Below are 19430 nucleotides of genomic sequence, written 5' to 3'. Positions count from 1 at the left end.
TTATGAAACTGACAAATAACATGTAAAATAGAAGCTCCATTCACATAGAGTTATCAAAAGCTTTTCTCCAGAAAAATTATACAATGGCAGGTAAATGTAACGTTAGGACACCGGCCAAATGACTCCAATTGGTTTCATAGTGGAGGGTTACTGCATTATTTTAAATTCAAATTCAGTGTTTTTAAAACCCTTTTACGACACATGGCAAAAAAAAAACATAATCTCCGCCGCATAACAATACTGCACTCATTCAGACAGGGCATGTGTTTACATCTATTTGACTATAACTTGCTGGTCTTTAAATCCTGGGTTCACCAGTCCAGGTCAAAGTCAATGTTTGTTTGACTGTACTCAGTTCTGCTGTCCTCCACACGACTGCTCTTCTCAGCGCATGAAAACTACAGTGAGATAATTACATTGGTATTTCATTAATAAGTGGCTGTTTTTATTTTATAGTTTAAATTAGACTATGCCCAATTTACCAGACGATTTGTGTACCACTAAGTTTAAAAGAACAAGAGCACTGTCTAGAAACCATGGGGAAACCCAGTAGGAAACCCTCCTCCAAAAGTTACATAGTGCAGGTTCTGCAGTGGTGAGCCCAGAGTTCAGTGAAGCATCACAATGATTTAGAAGCTGTAATCTTAAGGTAAAAGCTTTACTGCTGCTTTAATATTACACCATTAATGACTCTTTTTTAATGACAATAAAAGATGTGCAACACCTGAAACTACGGATACTGGAAGCCTGTGCTAGCATTTCTCCTGCGGTGTTGCTATCAGTGTGTGAAGAGTGGGAGAAGAGGGTTGCATTGACAATCCAACACAATGGGCAGCGCTTTGAACACATTTTATAAGTGGTCAGAAGCTTCTAAATAACTCATGAAAGAATAAAGTTACGTTAAAACCAAGCACACCATTGTTTTTCTTGTGAAATTCCCATTAAATTTGATGTATCACATGACCCTCTTCCCATTGAAAAAACAAAAGTTGGATCCAAAATGGCCGAATTCAAAATGGCCTCCATGGTCACCACCCATCTTGAAAAGTTTCCCCCCCTCCCATATACTAATGTGCCACAAACAGGAAGTTAATATCACCAACCATTCCCATTTTATTAAGGTGTATCCATATAAATGGCCCACCCTGTAGTTTCTGTGTATGCAAAGTGGTAAATATCCTACACTGATAGCTTCTGCTTAATTGAAAACTGTATGCAAAATGACCGTTGAATGTGTTTGAGAATGTGTTTTTTTGTTTTTTTGCTGCTCCCTGGACTTGATTGTGTTAGCCAGAAATATTGTGTGATTTTAGCCCATTGAATATCACCACCTAAACTATATGACACTTCATCAGACATCCAGTGTGGGGATTTCAGAATGACTGTCCTAACACGGTCAGACGTATGAGTGGATATTGGAGCTGTCAGAAGTCTTGGTTGGCTAATCCTACAGATTGAGTGTCTCACAACTTGATTTACTGACTTCAAAATTTCACCAACTGTTGTCTGTGTGCCAGAAAAGGCACAACAACATGCAGAAAGGAAGATAAAATACGGGTTTGGATGATGCAAAGTACGGTCAAAATGTAGTGCACCTCCATATACAGAACACTCTGGTGTTTTTGCATAACACAGGGGGCTCTATTTCACACATACTCACTCATTTAGGGACTGCTCCATAAGCTCCAGATGATTCAAAACTCAGCAACTTCTTACCTGCTCGCATCAACACATTACACCTGCCATTTCTAATCTTCACAGACTCCCTGTGTAATACAGCATTCCGTTTAATCCTGTTGCTCATGTACAAAGTCTTAAATAAACTGGTCTAGTCCTCCCTCTCAGACCTTCAGTCCTAGACCCTTCCACACCGTTAGATCTTCCACCGCTGGCCGACTATCCATTCCCTCTTCTAATCTTCGCAGCCTAGGAGACAGGGCTTTCTCCAGAGTCGCTCCCCTGTCTCTGGATCTCTCTTGCCTCACAAATCCAGCACTCAAACACTGTCTCCTTTTAGGTCCCAGCTTAAAACTCACCTTTTTTCCCTTGAATTCAACCTCCCAGTGCCATAAATGTTTGTTTTTTATGATTTCTTGTTGTCTGTCTGTTTCTATACTGTCCACCTGTAACTTGTAAGTGCCTTTGTGTTCATGAATAGTGCTTTATAAATGTAATATATTATTATTATTGTTGTTCCACAAAGGGGGTGCTATTGTGTTTTGTGTCAATGACACTTTGTGTCGCTGTTAAAGGAGCATTAGGTAAGATTTGGTGTTTTTGCTGCTGGGCTCCCCCTACAGTAGCAGAGTGTAACTTACTTTTACAGAACTGTCTTGAAATCAAGGGGTGGCAGAAGTGGTATCCTACTCACCACTAAAGGTTACACAGTGCAGTTTCTGAAGTGCTAGGCTTGCGGTAGCAATGACAGAGGTTCTATTCGTCTTATTACAGGTACAATGTAGCATCACAATGGTTTTGAAGCTGTAATTTAGAGGTAAAAATACTACCCAGTGTTGCTTTATACCAGTGATCAATGATCCGCCAACGTCTCTTTGGCTTTTACTGTAGCAGCTTGGTTTACTATCAACTGGCACAGGCCTACATCATCTTTAACTACATCTTTTTTAGTAATAATACCTCCTAACAGATCAATCAAAGCTCCAGTACCTCCTTTAATGCACTAATGCCTTGTTGCAAATCCCTACGTCCTAATCTTTACATCCATGCAAAATCACCACACACAAAAAAAGCAATCAGACGGTCAAAATCTATGGCTTCAGTCCACATCCAGGTCCTTTAATATGATGGAAAACCAAATGAAACGACCTGTTGCCAAGGCTGCTCTGTTTCTGTAGAATGAAATGGGTGGAGTAAGAGAATTTCCCTGTCACCTTACAGCCAGTGAGGCATATAACAGCACTTATTCCAGAATATATGGCCTAATTCAGTTAAGCACGAGCTGCTTCCTTTAACTGTGAAGCAGAGGGAGTGGTATTAGCTTGGATAGAGGCAGTAGAGTTATAGTGTGTGTGTGTGTGTGTGTGTGTGTGTGTGTGTGTGTGTGTTTGTGTGTGGCCAGTGTTTGCAGCCCAGTGGAGGACATAAATCTATTCCGGCTTCGGCCGAACCTTGCTTCTCCAGAGCAGACGGTCATAAAGAGGGAGAGGAGGAGGAGGAGGAGAGAGAGAGAGAGAGAGAGAGAGAGAGAGAGAGGCGTCCATGAGATCGCTGCTGAGAGTAAGCCTCACTCGCCCCTGACAGGTTTAGTGGAGCAGCAAAGAGAAGCAGTGCAGCACACTGCATGTGTAATCTCTCATTCAGTAAGAGTGTGTGTGTGGGTGTGTGTGTATATAAGGGTGAGAGGAATGGGGTACAAAAAATGAGAGAATAAATAGCGAGTGCACGTTCAATACAATTTTAACTAACTTCTGGGGTGGGAAAATGAATTGGCTATTAATCGAATGTACTCCTTTAATCTGAGACAGTGTTTCCGTTACCTGGAGTTTGGTAAGTGTAGGTCTAGGGCCTCCTATGAAATGCTCCTGCGAAGGTCTGGCTTTTTCCTGCTCCACTTCACTGGGTATGGGCGTTTCAGGTTGGGTAGAGCGGGGTCCTGTCACCTGAGGGCTGAATAGAGCCATCCCACAATCCTCAGCGGCGCGGCGGACCCCTGGGAGCTCCTGTACGCGGTGGTACCAGCGCAGGAGCAGAGGGAGGCAGGACAGGACACCGGGGGCACTCTGCTGCAGGGAGAGCTGGGACACAACAACAAAATACAAACATCTGTTATTAAAGGGAGAGTTCAGGGAGAGTTCTTTACTGCCCATTGTTTACCAGCATATTTCTTACCGTCGTCCAGCAGTTACATGGTGCAATTTCTGCAGCGCTGAGTACGAAGTGGCAACAACAGAGGCCCTATTCTCTCTATTACATGTCAGTGAACCATCACACTGATTTTTAGCTGTGACTATATGATAAAAATACTACCTAGAGTTACTTTAATTGCTACGTTTTTACCAAAAGTTCATTGCTATTTAAAATGGTGTAATTGCATTATTATGGTATTATATTATCCTTATATCAAGTGGTCTTAAAATGACAATAATATCAAATAACACTTTTATTCCTAGGACAATATTCATTCATTTATTATCTGTAAAAGCTTATCCGATTCAGGGTCGCGCTGGGTCCGGAGTCTACCCGGAATCACTGGGAGCAAGGCGGTCCCTAAAGTGTCCATACATTACTGTGGTACTGTGCAATAACATCAAGGGGATGATCACCCCACAGTAGCCGCTGGAGCAATTATAGTGGGGTTAAATCACCCTGCTGTAGCTCTCAGAGCAAATGGAGCAGGGTTAAATTGCCTGGCAGTAGCTCGTAGAGTGAACAGTGCAAGGTTTATTCATACCTCACAGTCCACTGGGTGGTGTTTAGTCGTCCTGTGGTAGAATACGGACCAGGGTTTGAGGCTATATTTTTTCCATATAGCCTCCCCTAAGTAGAACTGCATTATAAGGCAGTGAAAAATGTACCAAACTGTTGCAAAGAGACGGTTAATGTGCTGCTGTGTGCTTCGGAAACAACAGAAGTGTGTTTTAAATGGAGTCAGTGAAAAGGTAATAAGAGAAACATGAAGGCAAGTGATTTAAGTAACCCATCAGAGTGTCATTCCCACTGAACCTAAAAACAGCAGCTCCATCGCTCCGTTGAGCCTTTCCTCAGCCTCTCTCTCTCGCTCAGCACACGAAGAGAGAGAGAGAATGAGCAAGAGAGAGAGTTCAGAGTCACTCAGAGCAGAGAGGAGGAAAGGTGGAGAGAGAATAAAGACAGGGAGAGCAGAGTCCGTCAGAGCGAAGAAAGAAGAGACGCTACACAGCGTATAAAACAGAGCAACACTGGAGATCTGCTGAGAGAAAGAGAAAAAAGAAAGCGGAATACTTTAAAAGAAAAGAAGAAAAGCTAAAACAGAGATACGGAAAGAGAAAATCAAACGAAAACTGAGAGAAGATCAAGAGATGGGGAGGTAAGAAAGAGGGAGATAAACAGAGAAAGTAATAATTTCACACAGAGCACCTGAAGCCAAAAAAGAACACACATTAGTCCTAGCAGTCCTCGGGTATTTTAACCTAGACAGCACCCCGTTCCTGTGTTCTGACTGAAAACCTTTGTAGAGAGTATAATAAATAGTCTCACACATGAGCCAAAGAACTAAGAGCATATTCTGGCTTGGAAGAACATCACCCAGAGCATCATTCTCCATCCACAAGCTGGTTTTCTTCCCACATGTCAACCCTGGTCCATCAGTCCCCCATATAAACTCACATATGTCCCTCTTCAGCCCACTGTCAGTATCTATCTACAAATTAGTAATTGCATAAAAGTAGCAAAAAACCTGCTTATCTTTCCAAGTCATTTTGGAGCATTTCTATTGGCCGGTTCATCATTAAACTTTCATACAATGTGAAGGACATCTGCTGGGTTTAAATGATGTAGGAAACTTGTTTTTCTACTTGTTTTTCTTTGGACAGTGATGGTATATTAGTACAGTCAGCTCTCTGTTTCCACAGATGTCATATCCATGGATTCAACAAACAATGGATCAGAAAATAATTCCAGAAAGTTCCAAGAAGCAAAAACTATATTACTACGCTCAACTCCCAGACACAAAGTGATCTAGAGACACACCCAGACCCTCGGTCTCTATCCAGGACTTGCTTTCTGAGCATCATTTGACTTAACTAGTCTAACTAGTTAGAGTTTTTACACTGGATTAAACGTTATAAAGGTCTGGTGGTGATTAAAACTGTACAAAGGTTATATTCAAATACAAGGCAGACTTGAGCTTCTACTTCAGTTGGTATCTACAGAGGGTTCTGGAAGCTATTCCCTACAGACAGGGAGTCCCAGTGTATACATTTACTGAATGTTGCATGTTGTTATGACAGTAGAGTTGGGCAGTATAATGATAATATTGTATACCGCTGTATTTTAAAAAATGTGGACATTGTCTCAAAATGAGGGCGGTGTTTATGACGTGTCAAATTTCTGTTCTGTGTCTTTAAAAGTCGGCTAAAATGTTCATGTGCATTTAAGAGAGCCACAGGGAGGGGGCGCTGTGGGAGCTCAATGGCTGCTGATGTCACGGTCTGAAAACTGGTGGGGGGGGGAACACAAGCCCAGTACCCCACCACCGTTTAGTGCTGAGTTTGAGTTAAAAGATAGAGGAAGAAAGCTGTAAACAGACAAAACACTCAGAAAATCCTCCACTCGACTTTGTGTTCACATGTATATGGCTTTATCCTCTAAATATGTGTGTTTTTGAGCCTCCGTTCGATGAAAGATCTAATGTGGTGTCTGTTAGCGCTAGCTGTGCTTCTAAACAGTTTACACCGTCTTATTTCGCTTATTTTCAAACTTTGTTGTTCTGTTCCTTCAGCACCTGTTGTTGAAATTTGCTCTCTCTTTTTTTTTCGTTTTTTTTTATATCGTCAAAATGTGTGTCGGTGTGCAGTGTTGGGCTGTGTTTAGCTAAATTCACTCGACTTTGTGCTCACAGATATAAGGCTCATCGCAGCCTGACAGAGCACCCCCTCCCAACTAGTGATGTGTCGGTCGCGAACGAACCGGTTCAAAGAGCCGGCTCTTGTAAGTGAACGATGAGAGCCGGTTCACGTTTAAGACCGAGCCATTTTTTTCTAAGGCTTGTCATTCAAACAATCAGAGAACAACAAGCAAAGCTGAGACACTTGGTTTTCCTGAATGCCAATCTGCCTTCTAGGGCTGCAACAACTAATTGATTAAATAGATTAAAATTGAGTGTTAAAATAGTTTGCAACTAATTTAATAATCGATTAGTTGGGTCTAAGTTATTATACACATAGGTACGGTTGCTACGCGTGACGAACTCTGGAAGAATGGTTTAAAAAATGGCGGAGGCGGTCACAGCAGAGGATAATGTTAGCACAAGCAGAGAGAGAAATGTACGACCCAAGTCATCAAAAGTATGGGAACACTTTACATTAACGCCTTCAAGAAACAGCGTTAGGTGCAAAATGTGCACAGCTGATCTCGCATGGCACAGCAGCACATCATTGATATTACACTCGCGTTTAGCGAACAAGCCCCCCCCCCCCCCCCCCAGCTCGACCAGCAGGTCCAAAACAGGCCGTGGTTTTAGTCAAAGGTAACGTTAGCGACGTTAGTTTTTCTCTCACTCAACGTCACTAGAGCCTGCTAGAGTAGTTAAACAAGATGTCTCATTTTTAGTAAATTTATATCACTCTTGTATTTAGCGAGTTTTCCGTTCCACCTTAAATGTGGCGGCAGTTACATTCAGAGTTAAAGAAAAGCAATCCAAACATTTTTTAAAATAATATATTTAAAGCGATTTTCATGGTCTTTTCTGACTGGCATTGCGTGTTAGTGTTTGAGTATTACATTACAAGTGTATATTACATTACATACACTGTGTTAAATATTGATAAATATATTAATGTAATGGTTGGGTTAATTCTTCATGTAAACACTAATTTTTAATAATGGTAGGTTGTGTGTTCCTTATACAATTACATTAGTTCTCTAAAATCTTAAATATCTTAACACTATCTGATCATATGTGTTAGTTGAATTTCCCTTTTATTCTCAGCACATGGCAGCATCATCCAATATCCATTTATGTAATTTCAAGTTGCCTGCATTGTTGTCTGCATTTTAGATCAGTAGTTATTAACTTAAAAAAAGGTGTATGTTCATATCTACACTTTCTCTCTCACCTCAGATAAAAACAGCCCAGCATTGCAGACTATGTTTTGAAGATCTGCACACTACAGCAAGCAGCTGTTCTCACTGATGGTGTCCTGAATATGCTAGTAACAGACAGGAAACCAAATTTGGCTTGTTTTCCTTTTTATCCGATTAATAATCGATTAATCGAAAAAATAATCGACAGATTAATCGATTATCAAAATAATCATTAGTTGCAGCCCTACTGCCTTCCAAAAAATAGAAGAAGGAAATGTTAAATCAGTTAAATGTTTGTTGACAGTTGTGGTTGTTTTAATCACTACCGTTGAATGCTGATGTTTTGCACTTTGCATTGTATTTGTTTATTATATTACCCAGAAATGGATGATTATTTAATTTTGTAAGCTATTTTGTAATACCTCAAAGGGTTTGGGTTCCATTGGCTGTATTTCAGAGTTTACAAGTGATCTTTTATTAAGGTGTTTAAATAAAAATCTAGTTATTTATACAACTGAATGTGTGAGTGCAATCAGTGAGTTATTACAAGACAGCCATAGAAACAATTGGCCATTGCAACACTATTTATTATTTTTAATATTGAACAATAATATTTTGTCCATATAGTCATGTAAAATGTAGGTAATATTGTTCTGTACCAGTGGAAATAAGTGGTAAAACAAAGAGCCATTTAGGAGCCGAAAGAGCCGGCTCTTTATGAAGAGCCGAACCAAAAGAGCCGGCTCCCCAAAAAGAGCCGAAATTCCCATCACTACTCCCAACAGTAATAACTAGGGTGACCAGACGTCCTCTTTTACACGGACGTGTCCTCTTTTTTAGACTTAAAAAAATGTCTGGGCGGAATTTCACAAACGTCAGGGATTTTGTTTTTCTAGCGCTTACATAGAACTTCGAGAAGCTTCGTTCACAAACTAGTCCCGCCCTCCCCTACTCCGATTGGTTCGCTTGAGTGAGAAGGGGGCGTGGTGAAGTAGCCTAAAATCTTCTGATTGGACGGTCTGACTGTAGCGCTACCGTTATTGCAGCAATGCTGTTGCTGGGCGGTTTGTTCTCAGTTTGCTAATCCTGTTTTCTGCATACAGGCCCTGGCATTTAACCGCAAAGTGTGTTATTTATCAGCTGTTTCAGAAAGTCCTTAGAGAAAACCATAAAAATAACAGCAGGCTTTCTTAGAATTTAGTCATGCGCACTGCAATTTCAAGAGACAAAGAACAGAACCATCCAATAAAAACAACCAAACCAGGTGTATTAAAGGAAGCTTAAATATCATCTGAGAGGGTAATGTTGAGAATACATCATATACATATGATATGATATGATATTGAATTTCATCATTTCTACCCGGCACTCCTTGCATGAGGGTGCCCTGTTTTTAATAACAGAGGCAGAACATCCCTGAGCAACCACAGGCAAAACTGCTAAGAACTGTACCTGAAAGAAACATGCAAACAAAAACAAAAACCCCTGGATGTGGCACCGAGGTATGCACGGGGTTGTGTGTTTGTTCAGAGCTTTGCCTCCTCCAGCTGTACCTTTGATTCGAAACTGCACAAGGCATGACACACATGACTAAGCAGCCGGACCACCCCTGGAGAAAGAGGGCTGCACCTTAAGCTTGGTGGCAGAGAACTGGTCTCGCCTGAGCTAACCTGAAAGCAGAGCGGAACTTCACGCTGGCACGAATGCTTCATTTACGCGCTCTGGATCGCGCCTACCGTCTGCCCTGGACATACGTGGGATTTGAAAACCTTGGCCAACATTTGACATCACGCATTTGGGATAAAAACTGCAGTTCAAACAAAAACATTGCTCTCTTTAGAGATGGGTTTTGAAATAAACACAGCATTAATGTCTCCAGGGACAGACCAGACCTTATTGTTTATATACCACAGACACCCAGCTCCAGAACGTTGTCCAATAGCTTGGAGACACTCCTTATCATAAGTGAATGCATTTATTTTAATGTGCGCTTTTTATGGACACAGATGCTCGCAGCTGGTGGGAGTCACTGCAGCATTAGTTCAGTAGTGTAGCAGTCCTCAGGTTCACTCGGTCATTAACGTTGCTAACTCTAGTTAAATTAGCTGCCTAGGTGTTAAGGAGCTAGTCTACTCTATTCACGCCACTGAAATTATATTATATATTGGTCTTGGTTTACAGCTTAGACAAAATCACTAAACACAATCTTACATAGGACAAATATATAATCTAACGTCTTGAAAAATTCTAATTCATTTACACAGACGGCTATGAGGTTGAGACATCAAGCCAAATTCAAATCTGATGAACAAGACACATCACAGCACAAGGAAATATATTTTAATATATATTTTAAAAAAGCCACTAGAATGATCTTTATCATTCATTCATTCATTATCTGTAACCCTTATCCAGTTCAGGGTCGCGGTGGGTCAAGAGCCTACCTGGAATCATTGGGCGCAAGGCGGGAATACACCCTGGAGGGGGCGCCGGTCCTTCACAGGGCAACATACGCACTCACACATTCACTCACACACTCACACCTACAGGCACTTTTTCAGCAGCCGGAGGAAACCCACACGGACACAGGGAGAACACACCAAACTCCTCACAGACAGTCACCCGGAGGAAACCCATGCAGACACAGGGAGAACACACCACACTCCTCACAGACAGTCACCCGGAGGAAACCCACGTGGACACAGGGAGAACACACCACACTCCTCACAGACAGTCACCCAGAGGAAACCCACGTGGACACAGGGAGAACACACTGCACTCCTCACAGACAGTCACCCGGAGGAAACCCACGCAGACACAGGGAGAACACACCACACTCCTCACAGAGAGTCACCCGGAGGAAACCCATGCAGACACAGAGAGAACACACCACACTCCTCACATACAGTCACCCGGAGGAAACCCACGCAGACACAGGGAGAACACACCACACTCCTCACAGACAGTCACCCGGAGCGGGACTCGAACCCACAACCTCCAGGTGTGCGACTGCGACACCACCTGCTGCACCACCGTGCCGCCTCATCTCCATCATTTGCTTTTAAAATTTGTATCGTATTAGTTTGACTAAGACTATAATATAATATTAACTGTAACACTTTACAATAATAGTGCATTAATTAATGCTACTTAAGGCAGTATTAAGTAATAAGACAGCAATAAGCATTACCTAATGATTAAATAAAGTCACAATTAATCATTAAGTCTGGATAGAAACAAGAACTAGCGTTATTTTAAGTCTCATTAATTAACACACCCTTATTTCAAATTATTACTATGACTGATATAATATTTAATAATATATATATATATATCTTGTGCTGTATAATGAATAATAACAAATGTATCAGTAAAAGTACAAACCATTTCCATTTTCTTCTATTTTTATAAGATGAAGGAAATACCAATCTGCTTTTGGTTTTGCTACAACACTAGGGTTCACTGTGAATGCAGCGGAAACATGAACACATTTAAAGAGCCATTCATTTACAGGATTTTCTGCACTCGGAAACGGCTCCTGGGACTCATCAAAAATATAATATAAATGCTTCTACGTCAAATCTTTTATTTTTAAATGGTTCTAAATGGCCCAAATAGGTTTATTCAACTATCAACACACTTAAAAATGAGGGTTCAGCAATGGTTCTTCATTAAAGTAAATGGCTATACTGAACTATGTATAGCACATTCTCATTATATCATAACTGTAGCAGATCCTTTTTGATGCTGTACAGAACCTATTTAAAAAAAGGCGCCATATAGAACCATTTTGAAGGCTATAGTAAACACAGACGATTGTTTTGCCACTCAGTCCGACTGAGGGGGCGTGTCCGGCTGGAAATTGATGTCAATGCATACCCTCTATTCTCCAGAGAAAAACTAAAGATGAAATGGTATGGTCAGGAACAGCTGCGCAAGACCCCAAGGTCATTCTTAATGCTACGTTTGGGGTAGAGATGTATAAAGCCTCTGCACTGGGCACTGGGGCAGTGGATCTATCCCTACAATCAGGCTCTTGCTAGACATAGAAGCCAGAGACTTTGATTTTTACCAGGTATTGATGGATGCAGGGCAGCAGAACCACATCGGTGAGAGTAAAGTAAAGCCCCTCTGCGAAGACATGCTCCAGCTCCGGCAGCTCTGTCGTCTTCACTTTCCTTATCTCTGACCGCTCCCTGGTGGAGGACGGTGGTGCTGCATCTACACTTAGCTTGGCAAGAGCAGCACTCAGCTCAACTCCAGGACCAGGCTCTGCTGAAGGGCTCACTCTCCTGGGATCCTCCAGGGTCTCGTCTGTTTGCTCTGTGCTGGGACCTTCTCTCAGAGGCTCAGAGAGGGCTTCTACACCGCTGACATCCTCCTGCTGGGACACGGACTGAGGCGAGCTTTTGTTCTTCTGCTGTTGGAGTTTTTGCCGGCGGATCTTGTCGTCATTGTGGACTCTGACTGGTTCCCCCAGCCTCTGCTCCAGGTGGAGGATGGCAGCAGGCAGCTGCAGGGACTTCTCTGTGGGGCTGTGTAGGTGTTCCACCACTGCAGAAGGGATGCCCAGCTCACACAGCCGGGTCCACTGGCTCACCTGAGAGAGAAAAGAAAAGCAAGCCTAATAAAGTTATGTTCACTGGGTCGGATGGCTAGGACAAAGATGTGGATCCAACTGGTTATCCCTTGATATGGAGAAAGCTTATGGTGCTTTTGTATGTTACATACACTACTCTACTAAACTCTACTCTGCTTTATTGCTTTTACATTAGGCAAATTTAGTAAGTGGTAACTGGAACCATCCATCCATCCATTATCTGTAACCCTTATTCAATTCAGGGTCGCAGTGGGTCCGGAGCCTACTTGGAATCATTGGGCACAAGGCGGGAATACACCCTGGAGGGGCGCCAGTCCTTCACAGGGTAACACACACACTTACACATTCACTCACACCTATGGACACTTTTTGTAACTTTTTCTGTCACCCGGAGAAAACCCACGCGGGCACAGGGAGAACACACCAACTCCTCACAGACAGTCACCCGAAGGAAACCCATGCAGACACAGGGAGAACACAACAAACTCCTCACAGACAGTCACTCGGGGGAAACCCACGCAGACACAGGGAGAACACACCACACTCCTCACAGACAGTCACTCGGAGGAAACCCATGCAGACACAGTGAGAACACACCACACTCCTCACAGACAGTCACCCGAAGGAAACCCATGCAGACACAGGGAGAACACAACAAACTCCTCACAGACAGTCACTCGGGGGAAACCCACGCAGACACAGGGAGAACACACCACACTCCTCACAGACAGTCACTCGGAGGAAACCCACGCAGACACAGGGAGAACACACACACTCCTCACAGACAGTCACCCGGAGGAAACCCACACAGACACAGGGAGAACACACCACACTCCTCACAGACAGTCACCCGGAGGAAACCCACACAGACACAGGGAGAACACACCACACTCCTCACAGACAGTCACCCGGAGGAAACCCACACAGACACAGGGAGAACACACCACACTCCTCACAGACAGTCACCCGGAGGAAACCCACGCAGACACAGGGAGAACACACACACTCCTCACAGACAGTCACCCGGAGGAAACCCACGCAGACACAGGGAGAACACACCACACTCCTCACAGACAGTCACCCGGAGGAAACCCACACAGACACAGGGAGAACACACCACACTCCTCACAGACAGTCACCCGGAGGAAACCCACGCAGACACAGGGAGAACACACACACTCCTCACAGACAGTCACCCGGAGGAAACCCACGCAGACACAGGGAGAACACACCACACTCCTCACAGACAGTCACCCGGAGGAAACCCACACAGACACAGGGAGAACACACCACACTCCTCACAGACAGTCACCCGGAGCGGGAATCAAACCCACAACCTCCAGGTCCCCGGAGCTGTGTGACTGCGACACACTACCTGCTGCGCCACCATGCCGCCCTAACTGGAACCAGATGCATTTTTATCATTTTGGAAGGGACTAAAAGGTGATGTGTAAATTTTGCAGAGCGCTGACTGGACAGAGAGAAATGTGACTCTACACAAAAGTCTAAAAAAAAGCAGGCATACTGTATAAATGTAAAAAATTGAAAGAATCTTTTATCTGATGCATAACGGCACTTTGAGAGATTATGCCATGGTCATTTAAAGAGGTACAAACCATGGGCTTTATTAGACCCTATTTACATGGGTTCATGCCCCAGTAAAATGTTGCTGCGCCCAACTAAAATCACAGCGGTAAAAAGGCAGTTTTCTAATTCACTACAGGAACTACATTTCCCATAATGCCACTACGTCCTTCCAAAAAGTTTGAGCAGCTCTTTCAGTCAGAGCCAGTTAACTTTTGTTTTTGTTTTTTTTTGGCATAGAGTAATAAACATTATAACTGTATAACCTACCAAAAATACATATTATAGCACTAAATCTGTCTCAAATTGTATATTTTAAAAAATTCATTTCTGAATCGTGCAATTCTAGACAATGTCTTACCAAATTAGGAACAGCAGAAGGTAAATAATACACAATTCTCTTCTTTCAGTGAACCCCATGTGTGAATGAGATGTGAATGACTTTTCAGCAAATGATTTATTCTCTTTCTGTTGCTATTTGTTCATGAAAGTTTACACAAACCAAGTAATATATTTTTTTTGTGTGAATCTGTTCTACATTTCACATTAATGGCAGAGTCATGCCCACTTTAGTGATAAATCACTTCATCTATTTAGTGTTTAACAATCTTTTTACTGGATGCAAAGTCATGCCCTACAATGGATTGTCAAGCAAAGCCTCCTCTGATGTGCGACTGCTTAAGTCCCAAAAAACAAGTACAAGTAAATACAGCATGAGTAAATCTTGCTTAACATTACCGCTGCCGTTGCTGTAGTTACCGAAAAGCAAGTACAGTTAAGTACTGTATGTTCCATTCATTCATTCATTCATTATCTGTAACCCTTATCCAGTTCAGGGTCGCGGTGGGTCCAGAGTCTACCCGGAATCACTGGGCGCAAGGCAGGAATACACCCTGGAGGGGGCGCCAGTCCTTCACAGGGCAACACACACTCACACATCCACTCACACCTACGGACACTACTGAGTTGCCAATCCATCTACCAACGTGTGTTTTTGGACTGTGGGAGGAACATGTAGGTTCCATGCAATGGAAAAGTGCCATTAGATAACTGCACCACTCAAGAATATAAGGTACCTTTAGTCATACACTGACACATGGGACCAGTGGCCCTGGAACTCACCTCAGCACAAGCCTTGAGGCAGGTGTTCTTGAAGCCCAACAGCGAAGCTACGTCAGTGCGGCCGAGCCCTAATTTGCAGGTTCTCTGGATTATGTGCCTGAGGACCACCGCCAGTCCGGCCCTGCAGAAGCCCCCATCAGCATCCAGCACAGCGGGCAGACGACAGGCTCTGACCAAAGCAGGAACCTCTTGTCTGTTCACCTCAGACACAGCCAAGCTGTCCGGGAGCTTGTCTGATAAAGCGTGTAAGCTGTCAGGATGATCTGAGACCAGGTAGACATGAAAGGACGTGCTCTGTGTGAAGGACAGCAGAAAGAGCGTGATAGACGAGTGCAGAGGGAGACTCGCAGCGCCATTTTCCCAACACACCTCCAGGAAAATGCTCGCTTCATCTGCTTTTGGGTCTGGACTCTTCATTATGAAGATCAGTGAGTTAGGGTTTATTTCAACCTACAACAAAAAAAAGACACAAATATATTTCTGAGTCCTAACACAACACCAAATGGCATCTTACACAGATGGCTGCCATGTTATAGAATGAGTGTGTCTTCAGATTAATATCATAGGACACACTACAACCTAGAATTGTGCCTTTTAAATCTAGGGGATCAGACACAGCAGAGAAACTGGAGTTTTTAAACCCCTCAGTGTCACTGCTGGACTAGTCCACTGTCTCTGACTTTACATCTACAAGGTGGACCAACGAGGTAGGTGTGTCTTACAGAGTGGACAGTGGATAGAAACAGGGTTTATAAACTCTAGCCTCAGCTGCTGTGTCTAATCCACTCACACCAGCGCAACACACGCTACCACACCACCACCACATCAGTGTCACTGCAGTGCTGAGAATAATCTGCCTGTGGGGTGGATTTTACTTCGTATTTATGCTTTTTTTTTAGAATGTATGCTTGTAGAGAACGTATAACAGTCGCCGTCTACTCATAAACACATCGTTAACTTCAGTAAGAAGCTCACTCTTATTTTTTTAAATCAGATATTAAATCCTCAATACGAATTACAAGCTTAAAAATCAACAAAGACAGCCTAAACTAGTTTCCCTGGCTTACTTAAGGTCTTTGTAACTTTCTGAAACATAAACACGCCTGACGATAACTTAATTAATAAGTTAACGAAACGTAAAATGAGTTGACCCCTCATTTTCTGTTACATTTACTCACAGGGTTGCACTAAAGTCCTCGCGTTCTCCATTCAATTTCCCTCTCCCGTAGCGGTGAGGAGTCGACTCCTAAATGATTTGGTTCAGAGCTACTCGGGAATCGGTGTCGAATGGGCTGACTCTGAGGCTCGGAGTGCTATGTTTATTTGTACATTGTAATATAAAACTAATAACGACATCACCTTTTATCCATCGCCATTGTGTTTTATTGGTTAAAATGATGTGGAGCCCAGAAGTCGACTCTTTCGTTTCCAGGGGCAGCCGTTGAGATTCAGTGTCGACTCCGGAAAACTCAGAGTCATGTATCGCTACTCTCACGTGTTAAACACGGTGTCCCACAAAAACAAACCGACCTACAGCTACAAGCCGAATGAATCGGTCCTTGCCTAATGCCCACATCGTTAGCTTAAACCGTTATGCTAATAGCCTATTTGTATATTTTTAAAATAATGTTGGCAATTTTTCCCTCAAGTTGTATTTCAAAAGAATGCTCGAGACATTATTTTATGGGCAACGTCATACCCATATTAGGAATGTAGGGCTTTTTTACTATTATTATTATTATTATTTTAATGGGGAAAAAAATCCATATTCAGAAAAACTAAATGTAAACAAAATACCCCAATCCCAACAGAATTTTTGCTGTGCATTTACCACAAAATCACTTTATTCTGGCAATAAGACATAGAGTTCAAAACATATTGAGTTATGTATCCATCCATTATCTGTAACCGCTTATCCAATTTAGGGTCGCGGGGGGTCCAGAGCCTACCTGGAATCATCGGGCGCAAGGCGGGAATACACCCTGGAGGGGACGCCAGTCCTTCACAGGGCAACACAGACACACACACATTCACTCACACCTACGAGTTGCCAGTCCACCTGCAACATGTGTTTTTGGACTGTGGGAGGAAACCGGAGCACCCGGAGGAAACCCACGCGGACACGGGGAGAACACACCAACTCCTCACAGACAGTCACCCGGAGCTGGAATCGAACCCACAACCTCCAGGCCCCTGGAGCTGTGTGACTGCGACACTACCTGCTGTGCCACCGTGCCGCCCTTGAGTTATGTAACATATTTAAATTGACACCTTACAGCTTATAGTCTTTCAGAAGAAAGACTTATTTTTCTACACCTTCCAAGTTTACTCTCAGAAACTGGTTCAGGATCCAGTTATTCCCTTGGGGTCTCTTGGGTGGCAAGTTGCAAAAGATTTTTCTCTCATCTCACAAAAATTAAAGCTTTTCTACTCGGTAGTAATTCATGTATGAATACCTGTCTTTTTTATCTTTATTTTGTTCATATTTTCCTCTTTCTTATACAAACGGATTATCTAATATCCTCAGAAATATTAATATATTTATTAATTCATTCATTCATTCATTATGATAGCGCTTATCCAATTCAGGGTCGCGGTGGGTCCAGAGCCTACCTGGAATCATTGGGCGCAAGGCGGGAATACACCCTGGAGGGGGCGCCAGTCCTTCACAGGGCAACACAGACACACACACATTCACTCACACCTACGGACACTTTCGAGTCGCCAATCCACCTACCAACGTGTGTTTTTGGACTGTGGGAGGAAACCGGAGCACCCGGAGGAAACCCACACGGACACGGGGAGAACACACCAACTCCTCACAGACAGTCACCCGGAGGAAACCCACACGGACACGGGGAGAACACACCAACTCCTCACAGACAGTCACCCGGAGGAATCGAACCCACAACCTCCAGGCCCATATTTATTAATGTATTTATCTAAAGATATATTAAAGCAACAGGCTATTGCACATGTACAATAGGGGCAGCTATGGCCTAATGATTAGAGAAGGATAGGAAGGTCGCTGGTCCCTAAAATTGGCAGGAAAATTGGGGGCAGATGCTGTCAAGGAACATCACTCCTCCTCCCTCAAATAACACCTAACCCCCAGCTGTTCCCCAGGGCTGTCCGATGGCTGCCTGCTGCTCTGTGTGTGTGTATGTGTGTGGTCAAAAATGTATCAATCAATCGATTAATAAATCAGTCAACCAGTTCCCAAGGGAAATTTGCACCCACACTGTTTTTTATAACAGCACCAATATGTGATTGTGTCATTCACCCAAGTCACATGGTCTGTGCTAAACTTATTCTTTATGTGAAATCAACTCTTCACAGTTTAACAGTGGTGAACTTCATTTGGATTTTATGTTTATGGCTGCAGCGCACTGGTCAGTATGTGGGAAAAAGTGCAAGTCCATGAATGATTCACCTGCATGAACGCATTAAAGCACATAGCTTTGCTTTATAACCAGGTTTGTGTAGAGTGGATTTAACCCAATTATCCGCTACAAATATGTCACATCAGTATTCAGTTGTACTTCAGTGACCCTTACAGGCAAATTGCACTAGACAAAAAGAAGGCAGGGCATCCTTCTAGCCCAGATTAAATAATAATAATAATACTAAGACTCTTAATCTGGGTTGATAAATGCTCTCGAGTTCCTGTCTGTTCTGTTACAGATAAAAACGAGTCTTAATATTTTGGCAAATCTAAGCCCAGTGTGAGTTACCACTGAGATCCTCATTCAGACTCAACACAAGACACGATTTCTCAGCTCTTTAAGCATTTTTTATACAGCATCATGATATTTATAAATAAAACAAGCTCTCCTTATTAGAAAAATCTGTCCAAAATTCTAAAAATATATCCATCTTCTCCTAGATGGCTCAGTAGAACTAGGTTCCCCCAGGACATCAAGATGAAACAGAAAAACAAAGGAGAATGTATAGAGATATAAAACAGATGTAGAGCAAGCTGCTACTGAACCGCGGATTGCAGCAGTGATGAGAGCTCCACAGTCCAGTGTTACAGCATCAGTGTTTAGAGCATGTGCTGAGAGCTGGGAGGAGCATGAGTCTGAGCAGAGCAGCTCTATTTTCATCTGCGCAGACGTGCGGACACAGCTGGGTGGTCAGCAGTGAGGTAAGACTCTTACAACTGAGTACAGTTTTTGCAGTGTTCTGTAGTGCATGTTTTATATTGGTTGTTGGTATTTATTGGTACCTACTGAGTGTCTGCTAATCAATCAGATGAATCGGTGATCGTGACAGGTACAGCAGTGGTGGAAACATTACACCACGAAGAGTGGAGGTTTTATCACTTAGAACTATAAAACTGTACAGATGTTACCAGAGGATGTCCAATTCCATTTACTGC

At 43.0% G+C, this 19430-nt stretch overlaps 1 protein-coding gene across 3 annotated transcripts in view; it reads right to left on the bottom strand.

Moving 5' to 3' along the window:
- Window positions 1–16545, bottom strand: part of gstcd (glutathione S-transferase, C-terminal domain containing) — a 111919-nt gene extending 95374 nt beyond the window's left edge. For 2 of the 3 annotated variants that reach the window (XR_010804120.1, XM_066680073.1), the window contains exons 1-4: window positions 16228–16351; window positions 15050–15499; window positions 11816–12343; window positions 3498–3755 (exon numbers count right to left, since the gene is read on the bottom strand). Coding sequence is in view for 2 of the 3 variants with exons in the window: in XM_066680073.1 (XP_066536170.1) it covers window positions 3498–3755; window positions 11816–12343; window positions 15050–15466 (1203 nt within the window). In the remaining variant the exon portion in view is untranslated. Of the gene's footprint in view, window positions 1–3497; window positions 3756–11815; window positions 12344–15049; window positions 15500–16227; window positions 16352–16408 lie in introns of those variants that run through there. The other variant, XM_066680074.1, reaches the window with a different exon arrangement.
- Between the last annotated feature and the right edge of the window lie 2885 nt (window positions 16546–19430).

The sequence above is a fragment of the Hoplias malabaricus genome, chromosome 8, assembly GCF_029633855.1.
Source record: "Hoplias malabaricus isolate fHopMal1 chromosome 8, fHopMal1.hap1, whole genome shotgun sequence".
Taxonomy (NCBI): Eukaryota; Metazoa; Chordata; class Actinopteri; order Characiformes; family Erythrinidae; genus Hoplias; species Hoplias malabaricus.
Note: the sequence above shows the minus strand (reverse complement) of the source record. Positions and strands in the feature narration are given on the sequence as shown.